The 25,479-nt window shown below is 48.4% G+C and overlaps 1 protein-coding gene across 5 annotated transcripts; it reads right to left on the reverse strand.

The window, feature by feature from the left end:
- Positions 1 to 5,235: 5,235 nt before the first annotated feature.
- Positions 5,236 to 18,994, reverse strand: Anp32e (acidic nuclear phosphoprotein 32 family member E). 5 transcript variants are annotated; one of them, XM_060393073.1, is made up of 8 exons: positions 18,626 to 18,962; positions 14,951 to 15,100; positions 14,007 to 14,129; positions 12,835 to 13,000; positions 12,071 to 12,198; positions 11,848 to 11,868; positions 7,847 to 7,901; positions 5,236 to 7,328 (listed from the first exon to the last, which is right to left on the reverse strand). In XM_060393073.1, exons 1-8 carry the CDS (start codon positions 18,677 to 18,679, stop codon positions 7,261 to 7,263), a joined length of 765 nt encoding a protein of 254 aa, XP_060249056.1. In that variant the 5' UTR covers positions 18,680 to 18,962; the 3' UTR covers positions 5,236 to 7,260. The 5 variants fall into 5 exon arrangements, with proteins under 5 accessions (XP_060249056.1, XP_021506214.1, XP_021506215.1 ...); XM_021650539.2 differs by having other exon boundaries at positions 12,035 to 12,198; XM_021650540.2 differs by lacking the exon at positions 11,848 to 11,868 and having other exon boundaries at positions 12,035 to 12,198; positions 18,626 to 18,994.
- Positions 18,995 to 25,479: the final 6,485 nt, after the last annotated feature.

Genomic DNA, 25,479 nt, shown 5'->3' on the forward strand with positions numbered 1-25,479 from the left:
GTTTATCTGTTAATCACAGATGACCTGTAAAGACTGAACACACAGAGTCTAAAAGGAAAGCAAATTACCGGTTGTGTAAAGTGAAAAGCAACTACCATCTGATATGGAGAGCTTGATAACACAACTACAAGGTGTTCTTTTTTGTTTGGTTGGGGTTTTTTTTTTGTTTTAGAAAGGGTCTCTCTGTGTAGCCTTGGCTGTCCTGGACTCGCTTGGTAGACCAAGCTGGTCTCTAACTCAGAGAGATCCCTACTGCCTCTGTCTCCCTGGAATCACAGGTGTGTGCCACCATGCCCATCTATGTTCTGAGATGGAGAATAAAGTTCCAGAGACAGACCACAGCAACAAAACAAAAACAAAGCTTATGCGCTGAAAAACGACTTCACTATGGAGCTTACCAGCTATTATTCTTTAATGGCGTCGCAGAGCCAAACAGTGCTAAACACACAATTCTCTGAGAAAGAGAGGGAGGGGGGACAATGCTATAAATGTTTACCTTGTCAAGCGAGGCACCTCTTCCGGCCTCCTCTGACACTTGGCATGGGCCAACTTGGAATGTGTCCACAGCCAAGCTGACTACCCCCCTATACACACACTGCTGGAGGCACACTCAAACCCAGTCCCCTGAAGCCTAACCTAAGAAAGGGTACACTAGACAGTGTCTATGATCAAACTCACTGAAAACATGACAGAGGTCTGCCCCAGCTTTTGAATCCTGCTCATCAAGAACAGAATTTGATCTGCTGTGCTTCTATGAAAAACAAGCTTTAAGTACAGCCCAGACACGCAGAGTCTGGAGGAAGTTTCTGGGTACCAATGGCAGCCCACTTTCCCCTCTGAGCTGGTAGGCACCACAGACCATCTTCTCTGTCTTTCAATAGTGAGGTCTTTCTCCACAGAAAACAATTTTTAAAAACGTGCAGCAATGAGAACTCGCCAGGCAATGGTGGCCCAGGCCTTCAATCCCAGCACATGGGAGGCATGCGCATCCCTGAGTTCCAGACCAGTCTGGTCTACAGAATGAGCCCCAGGACTGCCAGGGTATACAGACACCCTGTCTCAAAAAGGAGCGCCGCGGGGGAATGGGGGAATCCAAGCGTGTTAGCGCCTCTCCTTCCTCGGGACCAACGGGTGAGCCTCGTGCAATATTCTAAAGTGGCTTATTGGTTCTAACAACAGGAATTTAAGGACGGGTTTGCTTTGTTTGCTACTTCTGACCAACTACCTTCAGCCGTGATGAGTAAAAAGACTTAAGTCCTAATTTTTCAACTGATCCTTAAAATGTCTCCCTGGTGGAGTCACTCGTTCCAGGAAAGTAGGAGCCTAGGTGGATAATACTCTTTATTTTACGCGTGATCTGGGTGTCGGTTTTTCAGCGCTTAACCCCAGTTCAACTTGACTGCTGGGTTCAAGTCTGCTCAACTTGGCAGTTGCAGCTTTCAGGGCAGGGAGGGAAAAGGGGATAGGACGGCTAGTTCCTGAGGACAGAGGCCAAGGTCAGTGAAAAAAGTGTACAAACAGGACGGAAAGGCGAAGGTAGCCTCAATGCGGAACACAGAATCCAAACAAAACTGGAGGCCCGCCGAGATGGTGGAGTCGCTGACTGCCCACACCGAGAGGGCACACGGGGGGAGAACGCCCTCCCCAGTTATCATGCCACTCCTGCGAGACACACGCTCAGGAAATACCTCCCACGTGACAAAGTGCTTAACTAAGAACTAGTCAGGGGCAGAGCGAAGGCTCCGCGCTCAAAAACAGTGGCTGCTCTTAGAAACCCCGGTTCAACTCCCAGCGCCCACATGGCGGCTCCCAAGCATCTGCCCCGCAGGGTCCGACACCCATTCTGACCTCCAGGGGCCCCAGCAACACGCGGAGACACCCACACGCACATATAAAATAAATGTTAAACGTATTTTAAAAACCTAGCTCTGGATTCTCCAGAGGACGCACAGCGCCGCTGCTTCCGGTTTCCGGCTAACCAGGGTCGGGGGGTGTTTTTCATCGTTAGATTTTAGAACGATTCGAGGCACGAAGGGCCGCAAACACGCGCCTCCAGGGTTCACGGGGTCCGCGACGCGGAAGCCCGAGCGCCGTCCTTCCGGCGCGACTGCGCAGGCGCGGGCGCGCAGCCACGGGGCGGGGGAAGCGGGCGCGAGGCCGTGCCACGTGACCGGCGCTGCGGCGTTTCCGGCCCAATGGGTTGCCGGAAGGCGACCTCGGGAGGGGATTCAGGCCGGCCGGCGGCTCTGTCCCCGCTCGCCCCCGGGCAGCCGTGTCCGACTCAGGATCCCGGGCCGGTGCGTCCACGGGGCGCGCTGTGACGTCGCCGCCGCCATGGCCGCGGGGGACCGAGCGCTCGGGTGGCACGCCGGTGGGCGCCCAGAAGTCGGGAAGCGCCTGAGGCGGGCGAGCAGGGTGGACAGGGCGGAGAGCGCCGCCCCTGCCTCTGCCAGAGCCTCGCCTGCAGGTGGGGCGGTGTCGGCTCCCCAGTGGAGTTGCTCAGTCATGTAATACCAGCCTCCTGGTGAAGCGCAACTCCTTCAAGCCAGCCTCGGCCAGACCCAGATCCCGCCTCCCCAAAATAAAAAGCTTTTAAAGCAGTTTCCTCTCCAGGTCCTTCATCCTTTCCGTGGTCCTGACAGCTCCCTGCATGGGCCCTGTTGCCCAAGGTAGCTAGGCCTGTGGCCTAATATAAAATCCCAAACTTACCTAAAACGCTAAGGGTTGTTTTTGTTTAAAGCAAAACTAAACCCCGATTTCGTGTGCGAAGCTTGTTAAAACCAACATCGATCAAGTCAAAAGGTTGTAGGCTCTTTTCTCTGGGTAGAGAACCCCCCACCCCGGCCCTGTGGAGAGAGCCCACCCAGGAAATTACAAGCAACGCGGAGGGCTGAGATCATGGCTGCTCTTACAGTCTAAGAATAACGGGAGAAAACAGGCAACATCTTAAAGCTGGGACAGTAGATCTTCACCAGAGCTGAGGGTGGATGTGGCCAATGTTTCTCTAAGTATCCAAACCCAAATGATGCCTCCACAAAGAAACAGAAACAACAAAGAGAGGAATTTAATTAAAATACACACCTGCCTTTGTCTTCCTTAATTGGCGTTGGGTCTTTCCAGGTAAAGAAGCCGTAAGTCTTGTACAGAGTTAAAGTATTTTAGGGGCTGAGGTGGCTCTGCCGTTAAAAGTACTTGCTGCCCTTACAGAGGACCAGGTCAGTTATCAGCTCACAGACCCGCAATCCTAATTCCAAAGGATCTGAAGACTCACGCACATAACCATAAATTCAAAGTCAACCAATTGATCTTTTAAAGTATTTTACAGGGCTGGGCATAGCAGCCCCACTGAAGGACAAGGAGGCAGAAACAAGGAGATCTGTAAATATTTTTACCAGCACCAGTCTTTTTAGAGATTCTCCTGAGATAAAAGCCCACTTTGCAATTCCCATTTTGTGATGTGGTGTTTCCCCCTGAGTTGGGCTGCCCCACAGGACAGAGACTCCAGAAGGTGCCCACCACAGAACGCATGCAGGCTCTCAGGCCCCAGGCTGAGAGTGTGGACAGGCATGGAAGAAGGGACACTGCAGAAGACCACTGAATGCATGCAGCACTGGGAACAAATCTCTAGCATCTAACTAGAAAAAAATGCTAATTCAAACCTCTCGTTAACAAGGAATAAACAGCACCTTAAAATGTTCTGAGTCACAACCCCTCAATAAATTGACTCATTATTTAATAATTTTACCTAAGGGAGAAAAATACTTGCAGCAATGCTTGTCTGTCTTTAAAAGTCTCACACCCAGGCTGGCCTTGAACAGTAGCCATTCTCCAGCCTCAGCTTCCTAAACACTGGAATTATAGGCAGAAGGCACCACACCAAGCTGGGAATGTCTCAAAAGGCAAAAAAAAAAAAAAACAACCTAAGAGGCATGGTGGTGGAGGCAGAAGCAGACAAATCTCAAGTTCAAGGCCACCTTGGTCTACATAGTGAGTTCCTGCACAGCCAGGAATACAGTGACAACGTCCCCTCTCCTCAAAAACAGACAAAGACCATGCTGGACAAGGGGGCGCACACCCGTGATCCCAGCAGAGGCAGGTGGATCTCTGTAAACTCAAGGTCAGCTTGGCCTACAGTCTGGTCTACCAAGTCTGTCCTACAGAGAGACCCTGTCACAAAAATACAATGCAAAAACAAGGCAAAAGCAAATCCCAGTGAATAACACCTGTAGTTAAAGTATTTTCCATCTCTCAAACATTTAATAAGTAAAATCTTCTCAATATCTACTTTGGCCGTGAAAACATTTCTTAGCATTATACTTATGTCTTAACTTGACTAAATACATTCCGGACTCCTATACAAATGAAGCACGTTAACTATTAGGGAGAATAAAATGTAATTAATTAAAAAAAAATTACTTAGGGAAAACCCAAAACTAAGGACATAAAAAAGCATATTATTTGTTTAAGAGGCCATGTAAGAATTAAGATACTGTGTTGATGTTTGGGCTCACTTTAGACAAACCATATAATCCTGGGAGGAATTTATAAATACTTGCTCAACTATATATAGGCAATAAAATCTTGGCTCAACCTACCACTCCAAAGAGATACGTGAGCCAATCCAGGATTTGGGGTGGGTTTTTTTTGGCTTCTGGAAAGATTAATGAGGAAGGGGCTGGAGAGATGGCTCAGAGGTTAAGAGCACTGTCTGTTCTTCCAGAGGTCCTGAGTTCAATTCCCAGCATCCACATGGTGGCTCACAACCATTGGTAGCTCGATCTGGTGCCCTCTGCTGGTGTGCAGACACACATACAGACAGAACATTGTACACATAATAAAAATAGCTTTTTCTTTGTTTTTCAAGACAGGGTTTCTCTGTGCAGCCTTGGCTGTCCTGGACTCGCTTTACAGACCAGGCTGGCCTTGAATTTACATCAATCCACCTGCCTCTGCCTCCCTGAGTACTGGGATCACAGGTGTGTACCACTGTGCCTGGCGTAAGAACCTTAAAAATAATAATAATGAGGATGAGTTTTTGCTTGTTCTTGCACAGGGTTTGTGTAGCCATGGCTGGCCTGGAGCCGAGATCTGGCTGCCCCTGCCTCCCAGATGCTGGGATTAAAGGCGTGCCTCCACAGCCTTTGCGATGGGTTTTCCAGGGACTGCTGTCCCAGGTGGAGTGCCCTTTGAACAATGGATGGCATTAGTGAACAGTGAACACCACACACTGACCCAGTCATTATGAACAACGCTTCAATTTATTCAAAGCAATTCAGTTCCAAAAACTTAAGTTACAGCAATCAGGAAAAAAAACAAACAAACATGACCAGTACTGCCTGTCCTTGTGTTTAACACTGTGGTGGCTTTATTCAAAATACAGTTGCACAAAAGTATTAACTTCAGAGTCTCTAAGGACGTATACACACGCAGTACAGAGCTTAGAACAGAACTCAGAACTTCTACAGAATAGAAAACCCACCCTTGCTTATTTGCATGAAAATACCACCCACAAAGCTCAGTAAGTCTTAATAGTTTATCTGGAGGCCCTATGTGTTGTTTTTAAACCCAAGAACTCTAATTTTGGTTGCATAATGATTGATAAAAAAGTCAATATATAGATTTTTTTTAAAAAATAAGCATTTATTTTGAATCTGGCATAATGTGCAAAGAGAATTCTTAGGGACAAAAAGCAAGCTTTGCAATTATTGAAACAGGAGACAAAGGTTAGTCCTTTGGAGAGCCCAGTACTTGCGCTGAATTTATCACATTTATTTCAGTCAGGTATGCAATTTTGTTAGCTTCTCTGTGAATAATTTCATTTTTGTTATTTTAAAACTCCAGGTCAAACATCTTAAGCTGAAAAGCAACAGCCTTACTATTATGCGCAATTTCTGTGTCCCAGTAGAGAGGCAGAATAATCTGCTGACAACTTAAAAAAATACAAAAGGAGACAAAAATAATGAACAAGATTTAGAAAGCAATTGCCTTGAATGTGGAGCCTCTGGGACAAAAAGGAGAGGGACTCTCTACTCATGTTTAGTAGCCAAGCTTACTCCAAATGTTTTTTTTTTTCCAGAAATCCACCTGAAATAAACACCAACTTCAAGATTGATGATTCAAACAGTCCTCCCTTGCCACTGTATCTCAATCAAATGCTACATCTGATCACACTTTGAAAATATAGGAAGAAAAATTAAAGGTTCCATTCAGAAACATAATAAATACTTCACACTGTTGGTACTCAAATAGCCCAGGAAAACAACTTAGAAATTAGACTTGAGCGTGTTTTTAGTTATCAGCGGGCCACCAGTCTGGCCTCTGAGAAAGGAGAACGCAGCCTCTTTATCCTAAGACAGCCTCGTGTTGTCAAACAAAGGAAGCTGCACAGCAAGCAAATCCCTGCCTCGGCCCTCATATACTCATCCCTGTAGATCAACAATACTCCATCGCTTCCACGCCACTTGTTTCTAACCCAGATGGCTGAGGTACAGGCAGTTCCTGGGTATCAACAACTTTGCTGGCTTTCTTCCGCACGTGGAGAGGAATAACAATGGAAAATGATGGTGCACAAACAGCTGGGGGAGAATGCACACCTGAACCAACAACCCGCTGGCAGAGTCACCCACAGAAAGGGCTCAGCTGCAAGTCTGGCTCCCCAAAAGCCTTGAACTATATCACGGAACAGAACCTGAGTCCATAACCTACCCGGCTGAAACGAACCCTCTTATTCTACCCCTACTTTCCGATTGTGACAGGAAAGCCCTCAAATGCCCTCACCCTACCCCAGAAACTGTCTTCAAACTGATACCTGGATCGCCTTAAAAAAAATTCAGCTTTATCATTCAAGAGCCTATTGCCATTTCATATTACAGCTGAGAGTACTTTGTTAATTTATAAATAACTTTAAAACATTATGAATGAAATGCACCAAACTACACCTGTGTAAAAGCAACCATGTTTTAATTATGGGCTAAAAATGTCTAATACATTAAGCATTAATTATAAAAATCCAGAATCTAAATACAATGCTAGAGAATTCCACAATGGAAAGATGAATGAAAATTCTTTTCTACGTACATTATGATTAACAGACTAGCAAATCTTAATCGGAATGATAAGGCCAAAATAGTAAAACCACACTTTTCCTATAAAAAGTTACACATCATCTCCTATAGGGACAGCTATCATACAGAAGGGGACAGACAATGTGATCACTCTACTGCTTGCCCAGGGGTGTCGGGCAGCCCCGGCCTGGGGGACCTAGTCGTCCTCCTCTCCATCATCTTCAGCATCTCGCTTCCTCTTCTCTCCCCGCACACCCTCGTCTTCTGGAATGGAAGTGTGTGAGATACTTAAATTCAGCAAATGAGGTTTTGTTGTTACAAAGCTTTTAATCTATGAAAATATAGTTTGCTTCCAACTCAGAGCATAAGGGGACTTCTGACTCTACAAGGTGTGCTCATGGACCAGGCTGGCCTGGAACTCAGAGACCCGCCTGCCTCTCATCCCAAAGGCTGGCATAAAAGGCATGCCTGGCTCTCGTTTTTGTTTGTCCATGTGGGTGCTGGGAATTGAACCTGGGTCCTCTGGAAGAGCAGCCAGGGCTCTTAACTGCTGAGCATCTCTCCAGACCCTCATATTCTGTTCAAATATAGGTTATAAGCTGTTTGTTTTGTTTTGGTGGAATTAAACTACTCTTTTTAAACTTTTCTTTTCTAGGCACATTATGATAAACAACCAATCAAAGGGATCAAGGGTAATCCCCACCAGAATCAGCTCTCAAAAACCCATCCCGAATGGCTCTCATCTTTATGTTTAGAATGTGCTTACGGCTGATGCAACTCACCCTCTTCTTCTTCTTCCTCCCCTTCGTCAACGTAATCATCATCATCTTCTTCATCCTTCAAATTCAAACATTCAATGTGAGAATAAATGAGCTACGATGTGGGTTTTTACTGTGTAACCAACCTCAACACGAAGAAAGAAATTACATTTCAGCTGTGTCTGAAAAAGGACACTTTTCTGCTGCTTTGCTTTTGTTTTGATTTTTCGAGACAGGGTTTCTCTGTGTAGCCCTGTCTGTCCAGGACTCACTTTATAGACCAGGTTGGCCTCAAACTCACAGAGCTCTGCCTGCCTCTGCCTCCTGCGTGCTGGGATTAAAGCTGTGCACCACCGTGCAAGCTGCTGCTTTGCTTTTGGGCCTCACCAGGCTCTAATTTATAAACACAGGCTGTGCCTTAGGCCAGCACAGCTGGAGGGAGCTTTCCCCACCGGCACACACGGCGCACACGCTCGCTGCGCCGTGCAGTGCTGGAGGGCGAGGGAGCACTTGAAATGCAATAGCACAAACGAGGGAGATGCGTTCAAGTTCTGGGTACTTTAGTTACTTGTTTGAAACAGTCTCATGATGCAGCCCAGGCTAACCTCTATTTCATGACTGTTCTGGTTCCACCTCACGAGTGCAAAAATGACAGGCTCCTGCCATTTGTCCAGCTTGTTTTCAATAGCCACATCTACTTGCACACCACTTGCTGTAGGGGGCTTTACTATGTTAAAATAAGCTGCTCTACTTTACAGATTAGGGCCCAGATGATCTGAGCCTTAACACCAAATAGGGTTCAACATTGAGTAAATAAATGTATTTCGCTGCACCTCAGTTTTCCAGTCAATAAAAGAAATCAAAAATGTTCCAAAACTCTTGGAAATTTTTTGAGCACCAACATGCCACCAGAAGTAGGGCCATGTGACCTCTCCTGCGCCTTCAAACTTCAAGTGTATTTAAGGCATCGGATACCACACAGGGACTCACCTACCCTCACCCCTCTAAGGCTGGGATTATAATCACACCTTTTGTTTCTGAAGGCAGACAAGACAGAGTTTCTCTGTGTAGCCCTGGCTGCCCTAGATAGACCAGGCTAGCCTCGAACTCAAGAGCTCTGCCCGTGTCTGCCTCTGCCTCCCAGAGTGCTGGGAGTACAGGCATGCACCAACGCGCCCAGTGACATGGTTTCTCTACATAGCACTGGCTGTGATTAAAGATATGTCCCACCAGCACACAGCTTTTAAAGTCCTTTTTCGGGGCCTTGCACTTAAAAGGTCTCCATGTGTGCGAGGGATGGCCAGGCTTGCAGTGTGGTGGTTTGGAGAGGAATGGCCCCAAAGACTCATGTGTCTGAATGCTTGGCCACAGGGAGTGGCACTAATAGGCGTGCCCTCGTTGGAATAGGCGTATCCTTGTTGCAGTAGGCGTGTCCTCGTTGGAGGAAGTGTCACCCTGGGGTGGGCTTTGAGGTCTTCTATGCTCAAACTACGGCTGGTGTGAGCCCCGTGTTGAAAGTGTCCTGGTCTACAGAGTGAATTCCAGAACAGCCTGGGCTACACAGAGAACCCTATCTTGAAAAACCGAAATAAAAAAACCCAGATGTGGTGGCACAAGCCTCTAATCTCAGCCCTTATGAAGCTTAGGCAGGAGGATCGTGAGTTCAAGCACAGCCTGAGCTACAGAGTAAGACTCCATTTAGAAGAAGCAAAAATGACCACTCTGAGAGGTGCCTTAGTGCTTAATATCAGTTGCTGCTCTCACAGAGGGTTCTGCTCAACCTACATCCTGGCTCACAAATGTCAGTAATTCTAGCTCCAAGGGAACCTTTGACCTCTTCGGGACTCTGTGGTCACCATCCACACTGGAGGTACACAGACATACATTCAGGCAAATACTCACATATAACAACAAATAGACAGATTGACAAATCTCTTAAAGAAAAAGTAAAATGCAATTATGCCCATTTCCTGAAGCTTACCTGGCCCTTAGTTCCTCAAAGCAACAACAGCGAGGCTGGCTGGTTTGTTCTGAGACAGGGCTCCTCTGTAGCCCATCCACCCTAGAGCACACTAGGACGCCTGTGCTATCACTGACTCCTGTAATCCTCCTGCCTCACCCTCCTGGAGTGCTGGGACGACGGTAGTGAGCTGCCCCACACCCAGCTAAGACTTCATTTTGAATACCCAAACTACCTAACACAGCATGAAGAGGCCTGCATTAACCTAATGCTGTGTGTATGTCGGAGATTTCCGATCTAGGGCTGGCCCTTCTGAGGTAAGATTCCAACAGTCAATAGAACAATATACCTAAATGTAAATCATCACATTTGGTTGAAGGTAACATTTTAGGCAGGAGTAGTGAATACGTGTCATCCCAGCACTCAGGAGGCAGAGGTAAGAGGGGTGCCCGACTCCGAGGCAGCCTGGAAAACGGTACCCACCACTCACTCCACAAAGTAATCTGTAAAGTACTTAGTACTCATGTGAGGAGGAAATCCCTAATGGAGAAAATAAAAGGAAGGCCAAATGCAAAAGAAACAAACAAGATTCTTAGTTTCCCAAATAAATCAAACTCAAGAGAAACATTCACATTCTATGTTGGTGTAAATAAATACGATTTCTCTATAAATATTTAGGAGGCTTAAAAGTTTTGTTCTTCAGCCAGATGTGGTGGCGCACACCTGTGATCCCAGCACTCAGGGAAGCAGAGGCAGACGGATCTCTGTTGAGTTCAAGGTCAGCCTGGTCTACAAAGTGAGTACAGGACAGCTAGTGCTACACAGAGAAACCCTGTCTCCAAAACAAAACAAAGTTTTGCTCTCAGTGGGTAAGACACTGGATATTCTTGCACGGGACCCAGGTTCAGTTCCCAGCGCCCACATGACAGCTCACAGTTCCGGGAGATGAGATGCTGTCTTCCGGCAGACTCAAATAGTCACACTTGTGGTACAGACATACACATGGGCAAAAGGTTTACTGAGGAACATAAAATAAAAATAAATAAATCTTAAAAATATCAAGGAAAAAAATCCATCAGATATTGTCTACCTAAGCATCATGAAAGTAACCAGGAAAACAGAAGACAGTCTAAAGGAGGCGCGTGTGCCTGAGGATAACCCTATGCCTTACACACATCAGGAAGTGCTCTCTACCACTGAGCTTCATCCCTAGCCTTGAGATGTTTTTAAAAGAAATAATTATTCTAAATTTTGAAAGTAAAACTTGATTTAACACGAAAGTAACTTCTCTCAACTCCCAGGAGCTATGTCCCAACTATTAGATGCAAAGATTAACAGGCCTCCACTTAAAGAGCTCACCGCTTCATAAAAAGCAGGCAAAGTTTTTACGAAACCACCTAGAGGCAACAGAAGCCTAATTAAGGTTTAAAGTTAGCAGAGAAAGTTGGGCACAGCGGCTCACTCCTATAACCCTAGCACGTAAGAGCTAAAGACGGATGCCATGAACTTAAAGCTAGCCTGGGTTACAGAATGAGACCCTGTCTCGATTTAAAAGAAAAAAAAAAAGAAAAAAAAGGATAACGAGTGATTACCTGCGAAAACCTGACAATGAAGGGCGCGTGTGCAGAGGCAGCAGGGAGCCACTACAGCACAGCCAGCCACAGTGACTCTCATCTGTGCACCCCACACACGTGGAGACTGTGCTAGGAGGGCCCACTCAGAAAGCTAAGGCCAGTGGCCGGCACCATGGGACGGTGGTTCAGGCCGCCTTCCGACAATTCCAGAGGACCGGGATCCGCCTCCACAAACTGTGGTGCCCACCTGTACTTCTAGTTTCCACAGGCAGCTGCATTCGCCATGCCACACGCTCACAGTCACACTCGCACACAGAAACAAATACATCTTCTGACTAGAAAAGGAGCTCCTACTCTCCTTCGCTAAAGCTCCCTCCCTGCCTAGTGACTGCTTGTCCTACATGCGTCTGAGTCAGCGGCAGCATTAACACCATGGTTTTTTCTCCTTCCCTCCCCTCTCCTCCCAGCAGCTGCTGAGATTTACAGCTTACCTGCTCTGAGAGTTCCTTGGGCTAAAAAACAAAACAAACAAGTGTTCATGGTTATCTAGACACGCTACAGAGCATCCATGAGAAGGGTGAAGGACAAGGCAGATGCTCAACCAACAGCTCACACTCAGCTCTCCACAGTACTCAGCCTGGGCCAACCGTCTGCAGAGCAAGTGTCATTTCCATTCACCTGAATCTCGTCTTTCATTAAGTATGAGAGGCCCACCTCCTCTTCTCCCTCTCCCACTTCTGAGCCTGCTTCATCCTCATCTTCCTCTTCATCTTCCTCCTCTTCATATCCTTCAGGTGGACCAGCTTCATCTTCATCCTCGTCTTCCTCATCCTCATCTCCATCTTTAAAGAAACATCATGAAAGTTGAACAGACGGCCAGGCAAATGCTTCTTCCCGGTATGTGGGTGCTCCTCACTCCTGCCCAATCATTTCAACACCTTAAGCCAATGATGGAGATTATCTCAAAGTGTTCCTACACTTTGCTTAAAAAAAAAAAAAAAAAAAAACAAAAACAAAAACAAATTCAGACCAGGCAATGGTGGCACACATCTTTAATCCCAGAACTCTGGAGGCAGAAGCAAGTGGATCTCTTCGAGTTCGAAGCCAGCCTGGTCTAGAGCGAGTTCTAGGACAGCCAGGGCTACACAGAGAAACCCTGTCTTGAAAAACAAAACAAAAACAAACCATTCTACCACCCAAGCAGCAGCTTTTCTAGGACAGGGATGCAGTTCAGCATGTGCCTGCACATGTGAGGCCCTGACTCCATCCCCAGAGGTGCAAAAAACAAGCACCTTCCTGAAACAGATTTCAAACACTGTGCACTGGAGTTGGTTTCACTCTGTGGTCACTTCAAAATCTGCTTGCTGCCAGGCAGTTGCAGGTGGATCTCTGAGTCTGAGGGACCCCGGTCTACACAATGAATTCCAGAGTTACTCTGAGGCACGCTGTCTCAAACAAATAAGGAATAGACACATTACCCTCATCATCCTCCTCTTCCGAGTCAGGTGCCTCATTGTGCTCCTGATCGAATCCGTCTAGGTACGTGATCTGCTGCAGCAGTTCAAAAATACTTTCTCTGTAATCTTCCAGGTTGGTGATCTCACAGTTAAGCAAGTCGAGGCTTTTCAATTTTTTAAGATTTTGCTGAAAAAGTAAAGTTAAAGGTTACAATCAAGAGTTTAAACACTGTTCTTCAGTTTTAATGAAAGATCTGAAAAACAGACGAAATTAAAGGGCTTTTTGCACTTTTAGTGTTTTGTAAGCGTCATTTTCTCGAGCACAGGCAGCTCTATCTTCGTTGGAGAACTTTTGGTTTGTCATTGCTGCGCCCCCCGTCTTACAGCTTTCACCTTAACTCGGACCCCAATCTCATTTCCAACAGTTTAACCTATCTTTTTCCTCTTTTTTAAAGACATGGTAGGATTTCATTACACAGCCCAGGCTGGCCTTGAATTCCCAGTTGCTTTAGCCTCCCAAGTGGTGGGTTAGAGACAGGTTCCACTACCCCAAGTTCAGACATTTTTGAAGCCTGAGGACAAGGGCTGGCCACGCCTGACAACTTAAGTGCAATCCCTGGGACCCCCAAGACTGAAGAAAACCAACTCATTAAATAAATCTGCCTTTCATTCAAAAATTCCCCTGAATTTTTTTATCTTACTCAGGTTAAGGTGCAGTACGCATGCATATGCCATAAGCACAGAACAACTTTCAGGAACGGATTCCACCACGTGGCCCCAGAGATCAACTCAAGCCTTCAAGTGTGGTGGGAATGAGCAGCACTCAGGCCTTTCTTTGAGACAGAGTCTCTCTACAAAGCCCTGGCAGGCTTGAAACTCGCTTTGTAGACCAGGCTGACCTTGAACTCAGAGATCCTCCTGCCTCTGCCTCCCAAGTGCTGGAACTAAAGGTGTGTGGCACCATGCCTGGCTTAAATTAATCCTTTATTTTTAAGGAAAGCCTCACTCTACAGCCCAGGCTCCAATCTTTCCGCCACCTCCCTGCTGAGTGACAAGGTCAGAAAATATCTGGATCGCAAGAGGCATTTCAGAAAATTCCAGACTTAAACAGAAGTTAACAGGATAGAATATGAACAAACTTCAGATCAATTAATCCCCAAAAATCAAGTCTGGAGGCAAACGCCTCCACTTACCAGTGCTTCTACTGTACTGAGATCTTTAATTTTGTTTCCACTCAGATTGAGGTAGGTAAGATTCGGACATTTCTCTGCCAGGACTTCCAAGCCTCCAGAAATTATATTGTCGCTAAGTTCCAACTACAGATTCAGTGTAAAGGAAAAAACAAAGAGGGATGAAGTGAGGAGCTTTAAAAGACAACAGCTCATCAAAGAGCACTCACTGCCCACTCTCTCAGGCTTTCTCAATTCCCGTCTATCTGCAAACAAATCAGAGCCTCACCACCGTGGTTCCAGTTGTGTTCTGACAGAGGTAGTGGTAGATATTAAATCCGATTTTGTGCCATTAAAAAAAAAAATTCTAATTTAAATTTCTAAGCACTACTGGAACTGATTCCAAAGCCCTATTTTTACCAGGCTGGCCTTGAACTGAGATATGCCTGCTTCTGCCTCCCAAGTAGTGGGATTAAAGGTGTGCACCACCAAGCCCCAACTATATTAAATTATTTATTTACTTATTTTTACTTTTATGGGCATGGGTGCTGTGCCTGCATGTGTCTGTGAGGGGGTGTCAGATCCCCTGGAACTAGCTAGAGTCACGGGGAGCTGTGGCTGGGAACTGAACCCAGGTCCTCTAGCAGAGCAGGCAGTGCTCATAAGAGCAGAGCTACCCTCCAAGCCCCTTCCCTCCCACCACCCTTTCTTTAAAATTCCAGACAAGGTTTCTCTGTGTAGCCTTGGCTGTCATAAACCCACTGTGTAGACCAGGCTGGCCTCAAACTCAGAGATCCACCTGCCTCTGCCTCCCTAGGTGCTAGGACTATAGGCATGGCACGGCCCCTCTCCTTTTTTCTGATCTCTAGAAACTTGAAGAGTTCTAACTAGCAGGTGAAATGGTCATTTCACTTAACCAAGAATTCAATAAGTCCAGGCTTGAAAACCATAGTGTCCTCACAACTCACCTTCCGAAGTTTATTTAAGCTGGGTAGCCGGGCCAAGGAACTTAATTCCACGTTGGCCATGCTAAGAAACTCCAGTTCTTTAAAGGTGTCATTCAGGCCTTCAATTTCCCCATTGACACACAAGCAATTATCAAGGACTAACTCTGTCACCTGTAAGAAGAAACATAGTAAAAATCAGTTTGCACAGCAAAAGACCATCTGTGTCTGAGCACTGTCAACACATGGATATTGAAAATACCAATCCCAAAAGTGGGGAGCAGTGGTGTAGACCTTTAATTCCAGCACTTAGGAGGCAGAGACAGGCAGATCTCCGAGTTCAAGGCCAGTCTGGTCTACAAAGCAGAATCCAGGACAGCCAAGGCTACACGGAGAACTACACAGAGAAACCCTGTCTCAGAAAAACAAACCAACAAAAAACCAGTACCAGCCAGGGTGGTGGTCTCTAATGCCAGCACTCCAGAGGCAGAGTCAGGTGGATCTGAGTTCCAGAACAGCAAAAGCTACAAAACAGAGACCCTGTCTCAAAAACACTAAAACTCAATCCCCTGCAGTGGTGCAGTGCATGAGGCTGTAATCCCAGCCACTTGGAGAAGATGCAGGGAGGATCACCTAGCCACGGGGCCTGAGGCAGACTGAGCACAAAGAAGGAGGCTGTAATCCCAGCTACGTGGGAGTGAGGGGGAGGGTCACTTGAGCCACAGCCACCCAGCCTGCAAACACAGCAAGACCAGCCAGTCTCAAAACAAGATAGCCCCTTACACAGCTCCCTCTCACTCCTCCTCGCCCATGCTCCTGTACAAAGCCCTAATGTAACTCACTGAGTCGTTAAGAGACTTGAAGGCATTGGGAGGATTAGCTGGGAAGAAGGGGATCAGCAGGGAGGAGGGAATCAGGGGGGTAAAGAGTGACTGTTCACAACATACTATATACACATAGGAAGGATGAAACTGTGGAATTAACATATACCAAGAAAACCTGGAGTGTGGGGGCTGGAGAGAGGACTCTGGGTTAAGAGCACTGACTGCCCTTCCAGAGGACTCAAGTTCAATTCCCAGCACCCACATGGCAGCTCACCGTTTGTAACTCCTGTTCCAGGGCTTCTGACACCCTCACACGGACATACATGCTGGCAAACAACCAATAACATGAAAATAAAGTATGTGTTTAAAACAGAAAAGCTGGATTGTGATTTAGATTTCACTGTAGGCAATCCTTTACATCTGAACTTGGACTGACAAGCCCAACGCCCACTTCCAGTCAGTGAGACAGGAAAACCAAGCAGAAAGGGTCCTACGGAACCATGCTTGACCGCTGAGCTGGGCAGGAGCCTCACTACCTTGACCTACACTTAGCCAGGAGACGCCTGGCCACTGCAGAGACTCAACGCCAGAAGCTACAGAAAGACTAACAACTGTTCATCACTTTTTGGGCTTAAGCCTGTCTTTGCAGAATTCAAACCTTGTTACCCTTCAGAAAGTAACATCAGAAACCTTCTGAAACAACCTGCCTTAGGGATGCCAGCTGAAGACAAACAGTATCACACAGAACAATACTCTTGATAAAATGTTATTTCTCTTTTGATACTCAGGCAGTTCAACGGACTTGTCATTCTAGGAGGGAGGGGGACACGGTCTGTGCATGCAGTGCCCATGGAAGCCAAAAGATGGGGTTGGATCCCCAGGACTAAAGTTAACAGACAGCAGCGAGCTGCCTGGCGAGTTCTGGGAAGACCCCAGTGCCCCAAAGAGCAGCCAGGGCTCTTAACCCCTGAGCCACCCCTCCAGCTCGGAGTTGCGTTTATTATCTCTGCACTGTAAGTCTACTTGGTGTTTGTTTGTTTTATGTGTATGGGTGTTTTTCCTGCACATATGTGCACCTTGTATGTGCCTGGAGGCCAGCAGAGGGAACCGGGGCCCCTGGCAGCCACCATGTGAGTGCTGGCAAGAATGAGTGTTCTTAAGCACTGGCCACAGACCGGGGGCGCAGTCACAGAACTTGCTGGGTGCACCTGAACAGATAGAGCACAAAAGCAGAGCCTGGTTCTCTCTCCCCCGTGCAAAGAGGTTTATTTAAAGGCTAAAAAGCAGCAACAGTGTCATCTCTGCTTGAGTGTAACTTTGGCATCGATGTTTAAAGGAGCAGAAATGGCACCTCGATATCCCTTTCAGAGACCAGGAAGCCAAGATACAAAAAAAGGACTTGCATTAGTGCAAACTAGGGTTGTTCTGATTCTTATGTTATTTAGTTTGTTTTTCAAGACAGGGTCTCTGGGCAGCCTTGGTTGTCCTGGAACTCCCAGCTGGCCTGTAACTCACAGAGACCCACCTGCTTCGTTCTCCTGAGAGCTGGGGTTATAGCTGGGACACTATCCTGTTTGTTTTTGAGCCACCAGTAGTCTCACTGCTTAGTCTCGGCTGGCCTCAAACTCAAGAGATCCGCCTGCCTCAGTTTCCTGGATTAAAGGCGTGGGATTCCACACTAGGCAACTTTTAACCCTTGGGATGGCAGTCTTGGCCAGAGACTAAGAACTCAGCAGGGGAGCTTTGAAGATCTGGTGTCAGAAACCCAGTTCTTCCACTAGAAGAAGCCACGTCGTTGTCTTCATACTCCCGTTTGCCAATTTGGATTCTAGAACAATACAACCCAGCCTCCAAGTTTTCCCAAGGGGAAAGTAAAAAAAAAAAAAAAAAAACGGGGTGAATTATAAACGGTCTATATAAACGACTGCCACCACACTATATCAAAGAAGAGACTGCAGAAAAGGCCTCGGCGAGCAATCCTGCAAATTAGGGGTGGAAGAGTGGGGAGAGAAGGCTCACTGTTGCGCCTCGCGGCTGAGAGGGGCTGGTGTGGGTTTGTTTCGCCCCGTTCTGACAGAGCCCCACTTGCAACCACCGCCCCACCCCGGCCTGCCCAGGGCAGAGAGTTAGGGATCGGAGAACCTCAGGTTCACAGCTATCAGTCACGACGTCTGCTGACAGCTTCCAACTTGGGAGTTTTTCTCGAATCTTCCAACCAGCTCTAAAAACTTCTCGCTCTCCGGGAGAGACAACCCTGACGGCAACAATGTTTCCGCCACCCGGCCGTCGGCTCACCTCGGAGCGACCCCGCACACCCGCCAGGGCAGAGACCAGGCCCCGACGTGGGGACCCGCAGCCCCGGAACCCCCCCCAACCCCCCCCCCCCAGCCCCGGCGCGGCGCCCACCAGCCGCCCGGCCGGCGCCCAGGTCCGCGCGCCCCGCGCCGTCGGGTCCCTGGTCCCCGGCGCGCGCCGCACGGTGGGAGGGCGCGCGGGGCTCGGCGCGGGCCGCCACCCACGCGCGGGGGGCCGCGGGGGGCCGCGCGGGCGGGCGGCGACGCCGTGGGAAACTTCGGGCGACCCCGCGGGTGGCGAGGGGCCCCCGGGGGGAGGGTCGCGCCCCCGCCGCCCGCCCCCGCGAGGCCGCGCGGCCCGACGGCGGGGACGGCCCCCGCGCGCCCGCCGAGATGCCCCCCGAAACTTAAGCCCTTCGCCATCTTAGGCTCCAGAGCCCGGGGACGGGAAACTTCAAATAAACACCGGCCCCGGCCCGGTGGGGGCCCCGCCGGCCCGGCCCGCGCCCCCCGCCCCGGCCCCCGACGCCCACCCCGCGCGGGCCACGGCGGGCGGGAGGACGGCGGCTGAGTCATCTCACCTCCTCCGGGGCTCTGTTCTTCAACTCCAGGTTGATCTTCTTCTTCATCTCCATGTCCTCCTCCGTGCCCCGCGCCTGCCCTCCCCGCTGCCCCCAACCCTGAACCAGCCCTCAAGGTCTGGAGATGAATGGAGAGCGGCGCGGAGACGAGCGCCCACCGCCGCCGGGGGGTGGGGGACGGAGGCGAGAAGAGCGAATGGAGTCCGACGACTTGGGACTAACTCGGCCGCCCCCACCTCCCGGTCCACACACCCGCGGCGCGCGCACCCCCGGGCACGCACACACAGCCACACACAGGGAGACACGCGCGCGCCCACGGCAGCTTCCCCTTCAATGGCTGCTGCGAGACTGAGCCTCCATGACACGGCACCGCCAGCCCCCTGGCCGACACTCCGCCCACCTCCCGACGAGATTGGCCGAGGCTTTAGCGTCGCGCGAGTCCATTGGCCCAGAGGCCCGTCCGTCCGTCGTTAGGCGGGACCTGGACCAGAAACTCAGTGCCTATTGGCTCCGACCAAGCGCGCAGTTAATTCTGATAGGCCCGCGCGGATGTACGTCCCGGAGAGATGATTTTGAATCCCAGTCGCCCCCCTCCTTTTCTTTGTGTGGTTGGCGCGCTTTCCCCCGGTGGTGGGGCGGTTTGCGAGCCGGTTGAGTCTGTTTGGGGGTTTTCTGGCCTCGGGGTAGGAGGAAGGGGCAGGGCGTCGCTGGCGATCCCGGGTAGTGAGTGGCTCACCGCGCTCGGAGCTTTCGGTGGTCCCCGAGCCCTGGGCCCCGCTGCCGCGGTGCGGGGCACGGCGCGTCGGCGAGTTCGAGGCACCCCCCGCCCCGAGCCGGAGCGAGGTCGAGGAGGCATCGCAGCTTCCACCGCAAAAGGCGAAACGGCTCCCGAAGCAGTTGAGTTTAGCACGTTGAGTCAGAAAGCTTTAAATAAAGCAGCCCTGGAGGAGCTGATGCTGAGGTCATTTGTCACTGCCGGAGAGTGGGACGGCTGCAGCCGGGTGGGGCGCGATCCCGGCCCTGGACGGAGGCAGAGGGAGGAGGGCCTCCAGGGCCAGCTCAGTCTGGCCGGGGCTGGGGACCCCACGAGGACGGTCAGAAAGCAGCACCGGCCTGAAGAAATCACATCCCCGGAAACCACAAATGACCTTTTAAAGCGTACGTGAGGGGTTGGAGAGAGGATGGCCGCTTGCAGAGGACCCTGGTTCGGTTCCCAGCACCCTCGTGGTGGCTCCTACTCCGGTTGTGGTGCACGAACGTACCTGCAGGCGGAACACTCAAATACATAGAAACAAAGTAATTCTAAAAAACAACTCTTTTCTGCCAGTCACTGTAAAGGCCAGGTGAGATGGCGCAAGCCTGAAAGCCCAGCACTCAGGGAGGCAGCGGCAGGCAGGTCTACAAAGCAAGTCCAGCAGGGAAACCTCGTCCCCCAAAAAGAAGAAAATGTCCCTGTAAGACCCAGCCTAATGGTACACGCCTTTAATCGCAGTCCTAGGTCCGGAGGCAGGACACCCTGGTCCTCTTAGGGAGTTTCTTAGCGAGTTCAAGACCAGCCTTAATCTCAAAAACTCTAAGATACAAGTAGGATAAGAATTATTTCTTTTTCTCTTTATTAATTACAATTTATTCACTTTGTATCTCCCCTGTAGCTCCCTCTCTCCTCCCAATCCCAGCCTTCCTCCCCTTTCTCCACCCATGCCCCTCCCCCAGTCCATTGATAGGAAAGGTCCTCCTCCCCTTCCTTCTGATCCTAGTCTATCAGATCTCTTCAGGATTGGCTGCATTGTCTTCCTCAGTGTCCTGGTAAGGCTGCTCCCCGCTCAGGGGGATGTAGAATTATTTCTTTTAGACTCCTTTTTCTCTGCTTCCTGATTGACATGTGACCGACCAGCTAACTTCCAGTTCCTGCCATGATGGACCTTGCTTAGAAATGTGAACTAAAATAAAATTATTTCTCCCTTTAGAAGATTATTTTTATCCTTTTTTTGGGGGGCGGGGGGGCGGGGAGAGTGTTGGGAGGGTGCTGAAGACAAGGTTTCTTTCTCAGTGTAGCTCTGACTGTCCTGGAGCTCCCTCTGTAGACCAGGCTGGCCTCAAACTCAGAGAAGAGATCCACAGGCCTCTGCCTCCTGAGCGCTGAGATTAGGTGTGTACCACGAGATGGTTATTAGGTGTGTAACACAAGTGACTGAGCTATGTTACATGAGCTTGTTCATGTAGAAGACCCAGGTTTGATCGCTGGCACTCAATGGTGGTTCACAACCATCCACAGCTCCAGTTCCGGGGCATCCAACATCCTCTGGCCTCCGGGGAGCATGCATGTGGTACACAACCATCCATGGCACACAAAACACACACACACAAATAAATTTTTAAAAAGTACCTGGGAGTAGTTCAAGATTGAGTTTCTTCCCTTTAGCCCTGACTGTCCCAGAACCCACTCTTATAGACCAGGGTGTCCTCAAACTCAGAGATGCCTCCGTCTCCGCCCCCCGGGATTAAGATGTGCACCACGACCATCCGGCTATTTTTTATCCTAAAGCTCTCAGCTCTCCTTAGTTCTGGTTATTCTCTGCCCCTTTCCCTTACAACACTGTGAGGATAATTGTCCAAAGATGTCCTTCCAGGTGATTTGGGGAAGTGAGTGAATTAGCACCCATCGCCTCTATTTTTAGTGTCTCAGACTAGAGACCTTTAGGTTTCCAACACTCTAGGTTTTTCACCACTCCACACACCCTTATCCCACCAAGGCACAGGAATAAGCACGTGGGCTTACATTTAATAACAACGTAAGTAATAAAATGGCACCTCTGAAGGGCATCTGAAGCATTAGTCAGATCTTGTTGCTTAAATGTTAACTGCTAATGGAAGCCAGGATATGAAAACAACCAAAATAGCATCGGAAGACTGTGGGCCCTGTTTGCACCCTCCTTTAAGCCCAGCACTCAGGACACAGAAGCTACATGGGGAGTTCCAGGCCAGCCAAAGCCACGTAGTAAGACCCTGACTCACCAGCCATTGCTGGCACCATGCCTTTAATCCTAGCACTCAGGAGGCAGAGGCAAGCAGATCTCTCAGTGTGAGGCCAGCCTGGTCTACAGAGCTACTTCCAGGACAGACAGGGCTACACAGAGAAACTCTGTCTCCGAAAAAAAAAAAAAAAAAAAAAAAAAAGACCCTATCTCAAAACAAAAGTGTCAGGCAAGAGCTGGGCACAGGTTGGGAGAGGGAGTGGAGAAAAAAGAAAAAAACAAAACAAAACAAAAACACAGAACTGGAGAGATGGCTCTGCAGTTAAGAGCACTGACTGCTCTTCCAGAGGACCTGGGTTCAATTCCCAGCACCCACATGAGAGCTCACAACTGTCTGTAATTCCAGTTCCAGGGAATCCAACACCCTTACACAAACATACACACAGGCAAAAAACACAAGTACACATAAGTAAATAATCTTTTCTTAAGTAAATAAATTTTAAAAAGAAAAAGCAAATTTTAGGACCATCCTGGGAATATGTCCTGAAATCTGGTCCCACCTGAAAGCTCCCCACAAGGGAGAGTAACCCAAAAGGACATCCATGATAAATCATGATTGAGGCAAGGAGAGAGAGAGAGAGAATTGTCTACTAAAGAAACTGAGGAATAGAAAGAGAAAGGAGAAAAATGTATGGAGGCTTAACAAAAAATACAAGAGGAGGCAGAGGCAGGTGGATCTCTGTGGGTTAGAGGCCAGTCTGGTCTACATACGGCGTTGCAGGCCAGCCAGGACTCCATAGACCTTGTCTCAAAAAACAAAGGCAAAAATAAAAACAAAAAAGGAGTGATAGACTAGTTCAGAAGGCCCCTTTGCTCCGCCAGCAGGAAGGGAGCAGCAGATTACTAAACTCCTGGGCCTGCAGATGCCTCAGTGGCTCAAGAAACGCTGCTAAGCCCGACACCCTGAGCTCCCCTGGAACCCGCCTAGTGAAAGGAAAGACACCCCCAAAAGTTGTCGTCTGACCTCCACATCCATGCCATGGTGCGTGCATGGGACATGCCACACAGATACACACAAACAAAAATAAAGGAATAAATAAATAAATGTAAAAAGAAGAATGAGAGTGAACATCAGGACTTAAATTCTCAGCCGCTTCTTCAGCCCCGTCTACCTGCCTACCTGCCTGCCTGCCCGCCCGACGCCAACACTGCCATGATGGTCACCCTCTGAAGCTGTGAGCCAGGCCCCAGTTAAATGCTTTCTTCGGAAGTCACCCTGGTCATGGTGTCTGTTCACGGCAACAGAACACTAAGACTCTCTAGACTCCCTCCCCGCCCTCTGTCCCGCTCTCTTCCCCTAACCCTACATGACAGTGTTGAGTCTTACAGCTCACCAGCATTGGTCCCGGATGAGGAAATCACACTTTAGGAGAGTGGGATCAGGGTGCTTGTGGCCTCATCTTCCTCTCTTCCAGGCCCTTACAAGATGACCAAGTCCCTCTAGTGAAATGTCGGGGTCACAGATGTGTGCCAATACATCTGTGGTGTGATCTGTGATCTCCGTGGTGTGATCTACAATCTCTGTGGTGTGATCTACAATCTCTGTGGTGTGATCTGTGATCTCTGTGGTGTGATCTGTGATCTCCGTGGTGTGATCTACGATCTCTGTGGTGTGATCTGTGATCTCTGTGGTGTGATCTGTGATCTCCGTGGCTAACCCCTAACAAGACTTGTTGAGGTTGTTGTTGTTGTTGTTTGTTTGTTTGTTTGTTTGTTACAGAGTTCCTTAACCAGGTGTGTTGGTGCAAACCTTTAATCCCAGAACTCAGGGAGGCAGCGGTAGGTGGACCCAGTCCAGTCTAGGACAGCCCAGTCTACACGGAGAAACTCTTTCTTGAAAAGCCAGAGAGAGACAGAGACAGAGAGAGATGCAGAGAGAGAGAGACACTGAGAGAGAAAGACAAAAGACAGAGAGAAACAGAGAGAGAGAGATTTCTGCAGAGCCCTGGCTGTCCTGGAACTCACTATGTAGACCAGGATGGCCTTGAACTCACAGAGATCCACCTGCCTCTGCCTCCCAAGTGCTGGGATTAAAGGTGTTCACCATCACCAGCTGTTGTTGAATATTAATATTTATCATTGATTTATCTTTTAGTTAAGCGGCAGTTATTCCTAAACCAGCTGTATACCCAAATCACCACACAGAGACTGAGATTTATTTAATTAACCTAGAGCACATGCTGGGCAATAATTACTTCATCCTAAACCTCCAAGTCCTCATAGTTTCCTACCATTCAGATTTTACACATTATACTTGCTTTTAGTAATATCTTAGGTCCAATTCATCTCTCTTCCTGGTTCCAAGACCTCTCCTGTCTATCTCTGATCTCCGTTCTCCTACTCCCACTTGGTTCCTTCTCCTCCCCTCCAGACCAGGATTCCCACCAAGTTCTCTCCATTACACAGCACTGGCTGGTTGTTTATTGACAATATGGAGAACAAATGGTGGCATGTTTACACAAACCTGAGACAGGTGATGCTTAGAATAAACATCACAGTGGAATATCTGGATTGAAACCAGAGAGTGGGGTAGAGAAATCAGCATGTGAATGAACAAGGATAAATTGTATACATTCCACAAGAACGTTATACCAATAACCAGCTTTTCTTTTCTTTCAAATTTTAAGACAGAGTTTCTTTGTGTAAACTTAGCTGTCCTGGACTCTCCCTGTAGACCAGGCTGGCCTCACAGAGATCCACCTGTCACTGTCTCCCGATGCTGCGATTAAGGGTGTGTGCCATTACCACCACCCATTGTTGTTGTTTTTGTTGTTGTTTTGTGGCTGGGAATTGAACCCAGAGCCTTCTGTGTGATGGCCAACGGGCCTTAAACACTTTGTTTTGGTTTTTTGATCATTTATTTTTTTATACATTATTCTACCTGCATATGTGCCTGCACACCAGAAGAGGGCACCAGATCTCATTATAGAGAGTTGTACCCACCACATGGTGGCTGCTGGGAATTGAACTCAGGACCTTTGGAAGGACAAAACAGCCAGCGCTCTTAACCTCTGAGCCATCTCTCCAGCCTTTAAACACTGAGTTTCAGCCCCAGCTTTCCTGTTACTTCATATTTGGAGATAGAGTGTCACTAAATTGCTCAGGCTAGCCTTGAACTTGTGCTCTTCCTCTCAGCCTTTTCAGTGCTTTGGAAACAAAACAAAGCAAAACAAAAAGAACAGCAAGGGCTAGCGAGATAACTCAGCAGAGGAAGTGCATGCCTCGCAATCATGAGGATAAGTGCTGGTTCCTGGAGCCCAAGGACAGGTTTGGTGGACGGTAGCAGTCAAGGAAGACACCTGTTATAAACTTTGAATAGCTGCGCGCACACATGCATACATACACACACACACACACACACACACACACACACACCCCTGACACACAAAATGCAAAAACACACCCACACAATAAGTAGGTGAAAGGAAAAAGTACTTACTTGGAGTTGGTGCCGGAATCGTGGGGAACAACAGGTCTCAAGGAAGAATGAATGGTGTTTCCTTCCTTTGTCATTTTAATTTTTAAAAGGAAAAACTTTTCTTACAAAATATTGTTTCATAATCACTAATAATGTTATAAAATATTTTTAAAACTTGGTTGACATAAAATTTATCTCATCCGTCTGTAAACAAGATATCTAATAGTTGGGGGTTTTTGGTTTTGTTTTGTTTTTTTCTTTTAAGATGAGGTCTTCCCAGATAGACCTAGCCTGGAACTCACTATGCAGATCAGGCAGCCTGGATTTCACAGAGATTCCAGTGCTGTGATTAAAGGCATCACCCCCACACCCAGATAATTACGGCATTTTGAAAATGCATG

This window comes from Meriones unguiculatus, chromosome 10 (assembly GCF_030254825.1).
Source record: "Meriones unguiculatus strain TT.TT164.6M chromosome 10, Bangor_MerUng_6.1, whole genome shotgun sequence".
In the NCBI taxonomy this organism is placed as follows: domain Eukaryota; kingdom Metazoa; phylum Chordata; class Mammalia; order Rodentia; family Muridae; genus Meriones; species Meriones unguiculatus.